The 5,000-nt window shown below is 46.7% G+C and overlaps 2 protein-coding genes across 6 annotated transcripts in view; one reads left to right on the forward strand and one right to left on the reverse strand.

The window, feature by feature from the left end:
• The window catches only part of cep57 (centrosomal protein 57), a 17,288-nt gene extending 16,775 nt beyond the window's left edge, over positions 1 to 513 (forward strand). For all 5 annotated transcript variants that reach the window (XM_062553273.1, XM_062553274.1, XM_062553276.1 and 2 more), the window contains one exon: positions 1 to 513. This exon is cut by the window's left edge and continues 187 nt beyond it. In XM_062553273.1, coding sequence (XP_062409257.1) covers positions 1 to 11 — 11 coding nt within the window. In that variant the 3' untranslated portion in view covers positions 12 to 513.
• A 4,183-nt stretch (positions 514 to 4,696) lies between these two features.
• LOC134100200 (cGMP-dependent 3',5'-cyclic phosphodiesterase) overlaps positions 4,697 to 5,000 on the reverse strand; it is an 83,752-nt gene continuing 83,448 nt past the window's right edge. The window contains exon 30 of the mRNA XM_062553271.1: positions 4,697 to 5,000. This exon is cut by the window's right edge and continues 712 nt beyond it. The gene's annotated coding sequence lies outside the window, so the exon portion shown is untranslated.

The following is a 5,000-nucleotide window of genomic DNA, read 5'->3' on the forward strand; positions in this document are numbered from 1 at the left end:
AGACACACTAACACACACACACTCACACACACACACACACACGCTCACACACGCTCACACACACACATACACACACATACACACACACACACACTAAAACTTCCTCAGCCTGCTCAAAGACAGTGGTTATTTCAGATGCACACACACACACACACACACACACTGGGGTGTGTCCTAAGTGTTTGTTTTTGTTGATGAAGATGAAGATGGGCTTGTGTCCGCTACCATGACAATGGAGAGCTCTGTTACTATGGGATGGTGGGGACCACTAAGACAACCTGCGTGATGGACATTGTGTTACACTTGTGTGTGTGTGTTTGTGGGCATGTAATGATGGACCTGCCTGTATATAGTATGATGCGTGTGTGTGGTGTGTGTGTCTTTACTGCTTGTATAAATTAAATGTGTGCCTGCGTGTGTGTGTGTGTGTGTGTGTGTGTAAAGTAAACTGGTGCTGACTAAGAGCTTTTTTCCTGTCCATGAGCTTTTAAAATAAAGTATTTATTTTTGACATGTTTGTGTGACTTTTGAGGTGGATCAGAACCATAGACTGTAAAAAATAGAACTGAATTATGTATGTAGGGGTGTAGTGTGTTATAACTGAAGTGTGTGTGTGTAGTATGTTATAACTGAAGTGTGTGTGTGTGTAGAGATGTAGTGTGTTATAACTGAAGTGTGTGTGTGTAGAGGTGTAGTGTGTTATAACTGAAGTGTGTGTGTGTAGAGGTGTAGTGTGTTATAACTGAAGTGTGTGTGTGTAGAGGTGTAGTGTGTTATAACTGAAGTGTGTGTGTGTGTGTGTGTAGAGGTGTAGTGTGTTTTAACCAAAGTGTGTGTGTGTGTGTGTGTGTGTAGAGGTGTAGTGTGTTATAACTGAAGTGTGTGTGTGTGTGTAGTGTGTTATAACCAAAGTGTGTGTGTGTGTGTGTGTGTAGAGGTCTAGTGTGTTGTCTGACTAGAGGTAGACCCCAATGTGTGTGTGTGTTTAATACGTATGTACAGATCCGTATTAAACACACACACACACACATAGGGGTCTACCTCTAGTCCTGTACAGATCCGTATTAAACACACACACACACACACATAGGGGTCTACCTCTAGTCCTGTACAGATCCGTATTAAAGACACACACACACACACATAGGGGTCTACCTCTAGTCCTGTACAGATACGTATTAAACACACACATAGGTGTCTACCTCACACACACACACACATAGGGGTCTACCTCTAGTCCTGTACAGATACGTATTAAACACACACACACACACACACACACATAGGGGTCTACCTCTAGTCCTGTACAGATACGTATTAAACAAGCACACACACATACAGTACGGGTCTACCTCTAGTCCTGTACAGATGATCCGTATTAAACACACACACACACATAGGGGTCTACCTCTAGTCCTGTACAGATACGTATTAAACACACACACACACACACACACACATAGGGGTCTACCTCTAGTCCTGTACAGATCCGTATTAAACACACACACACACACACACATAGGGGTCTACCTCTAGTCCTGTACAGATCCGTATTAAACACACACACACACACACACATAGGGGTCTACCTCTAGTCCTGTACAGATACGTATTAAACACACACACACACACACACACACACATAGGGGTCTACCTCTAGTCCTGTACAGATACGTATTAAACACACACACACACACACACACACATAGGGGTCTACCTCTAGTCCTGTACAGATACGTATTAAACACACACACACACACACACACACATAGGGGTCTACCTCTAGTCCTGTACAGATCCGTATTAAACACACACACACACACACACACACACATTGGGGTCTACCTCTAGTCTTGTACAGATACGTATTAAACACACACATAGGGGTCTACCTCACACACACACACACACACACACACACACACATAGGGGTCTACCTCTAGTCCTGTACAGATATGTATTAAACACACACACACACACACACACATAGCGGTCTTCCTCTAGTCCTGTACAGATACGTATTAAACACACACACACACACACACACATAGGGGTCTACCTCTAGTCCTGTACAGATACGTATTAAAGACACACACACACACACATAGGGGTCTACCTCTAGTCCTGTACAGATACGTATTAAACACACACATAGGTGTCTACCTCACACACACACACATAGGGGTCTACCTCTAGTCCTGTACAGATATGTATTAAACACACACACACACACACACACACATAGCGGTCTTCCTTTAGTCCTGCACAGATACGTATTGAACACACACACACAAAAAAAATGAAACACATTTCAGGCTCATAAAAAATGAAAATAATCAAATCAGTGTTCTCACTTGATCAACGCTGAAGACCAAACTCTGACTGGAGTTATACGGGCTGAGCTCGAGAGATTATTGTGAGCTGTGTACATGATTGGCTGTGTTTTGTGTGTATGCGTGTGTATGTGTGTGTGTGTGTGTGACAACCCAAAGCAGGCGTGAGTCGGTGGTGGCGATCTTTGAAAAAGTGTTTTTATTTACAGGGTGATGGAGGACGACACAGACAGCACGTGGGGGCCATACTGCACACACTCAGAGGCTCCAGCTCCATCACTCACACTACAGCGTGGCCACAACCAGAGTCACATTGATAGTAGCCATAATAATCATAATAATCAATAATCATAATAATAATCATAATAATAATCATAGTAATAGCCAGCGTGTGAAACTGCACTGACGGCAACGGCACGCTCCAGGGGTTGGCAGACAGAAGCGGAGTCCAGCCGGATCTCAGCCGGATCTCAGCCGGATCCCAGCCGGATCCCAGCCTGACGTCCGCCGCCACTGCCGCCCCGGGAGCAGGAAAGGGAGAGATTCAAGTTGAGCGGTTGCCAGGGAGACCAGCAGGTTACAGCAGGGACAGCACATCACAGCCCCAAAGCCAGACCCCAGTGACATCATCATCATGAGACGTGGGGCCAGTCAACTATTGGGCGCCCCGTCCTGTGTGTGTGTGTGTAAGATGTGGCAAGGTGTGTGTGTGTGAGAGAGAGTGTTAGTATTGTACTGTCTGGGGTTAGAATTCTATGTGTGTGTGTGGGCTGCAGTACATCTTTAAAGGAACACGCGGACTCTGTTCGGAGGTGTGGGCTATTGGACACAGACATGAGAAGGGTGTGTAGTGTGTGTGTGTGTGTGTGTGTGTGTGTGTGTGTGTGTAGTGTGTGTGTGTGTGTGTGTGGACTCTGTTCGGAGGTGTGGGCTATTGGAGCCGGCCACTGTGAGGCACCTGTGCTAAGCTAGGCTAGCGGTGGGTGCTTCAGACAAGAGTAACCTACACACACAGAGATGAGAAGGGTGTGTATCGTGTGTGTGTGTGAGAGAGTGTGTGTGTGTGCATGGAGATGAGAAGGTGTGTGTGTGTGTGTGTGTGTGTGTGTGTGTGTGTGTGTGTGTGTGTGTGTGTGTGTGTGTGTGTGTGTGTGTGTGTGTGTGTGTGTGTGTGTGTGTGTGTGTGTGTGTGTGTGTGTGTGTGCGTGCGTGCATGGAGATGAGAAGGATGAGTATGGACTCATCTGGTGGATAAGTCCCAAAAGAGGGAGTAGATTCAGAATGTGGGCATACCAACTGGACTTGCATAAGATCACATGACGAGGACAGGTGAGCCCTACCTGTACCAGGTCTGTGGAGTCATAATGGACTGAGATGGGGTCTATTACAAGAGCTCTATGGCAGAATTGACCTCCAACACCTGGACAGGTGAGCCCTACCTGTAACAGGTGACTACTGGAGTGGCATAACAAGGACAGGTGAGCCCTACCTGTGACAGGTGACTACTGGAGAGGCATAACGAGGACAGGTGAGCCCTACCTGTGACAGGTGACTACTGGAGTGGCATAACGAGGACAGGTGAGCCCTACCTGTGACAGGTGACTACTGGAGTGGCATAACGAGGACAGGTGAGCCCTACCTGTGACAGGTGACTACTGGAGTGGCATAACGAGGACAGGTGAGCCCTACCTGTGACAGGTGACTACTGGAGTGGCATAACGAGGACAGGTGAGCCCTACCTGTGACAGGTGACTACTGGAGTGGCATAACGAGGACAGGTGAGCCCTACCTGTGACAGGTGACTACTGGAGTGGTATAACGAGGACAGGTGAGCCCTACCTGTAACAGGTGACTACTGGAGTGGCATAACGAGGACAGGTGAGCCCTACCTGTGACAGGTGACTACTGGAGAGGCATAACGAGGACAGGTGACTACTGGAGAGGCCTAACGAGGACAGGTGACTACTGGAGAGGCCTAACGGATGAGCGGGATAAGAGAGGGACAGGAAGTGACCTAGCGGAGGGTCTGGTAAGTTCTAGAACTCTGGACAGTGTGTGAGTGACACCTCACCTTGGGTGTGTGTGTGCATCTGTGTGTGTGTGTGAGGGTAGTGTCTGGCTTTGGGACAAACAGTAGAAAGCACATACCTGACTTTTTGTCAAATCAACGTAGTGTGTGTGTGTGTGTGTGTGTGTGTGTGTGTGTGTGTGTGTGTGTGCGCGCACATTATGCACATGTTCATATTTTGACTATTCATGACAGATTACTTCATGATTAACACTGATGAGTACAGATATTGTGTGTTTCAACCAAACCGCTAAAATACTCTCAGACCAGGATAAGAACACACACACACACACACACACACACACACACACACACACACACCTATATATAATGCATTTACAATGGCATGTGTTCACCTCAAAATCCAAAGTCTTTCAAAGGCAATGCAGACATGGTAAGGCAAGTCCATCTCATACTGATCTGCAGACACACACACACACACATGAAATTGTGTGGCTGGAAATGGTCTCCTTGTTCTAGTGTGTGTGTGTGTGTGTGTGTGTGTGTGTATGTGTGTGTGTGGGTATAGTTCTCTGTGTAATATTGTGGCTCTGCTTATTCATAGACACTGTCATATGTACATTTGTGTGTGTGTGTGT

The sequence above is a fragment of the Sardina pilchardus genome, chromosome 13 (assembly GCF_963854185.1).
Source record: "Sardina pilchardus chromosome 13, fSarPil1.1, whole genome shotgun sequence".
In the NCBI taxonomy this organism is placed as follows: Eukaryota; Metazoa; Chordata; class Actinopteri; order Clupeiformes; family Clupeidae; genus Sardina; species Sardina pilchardus.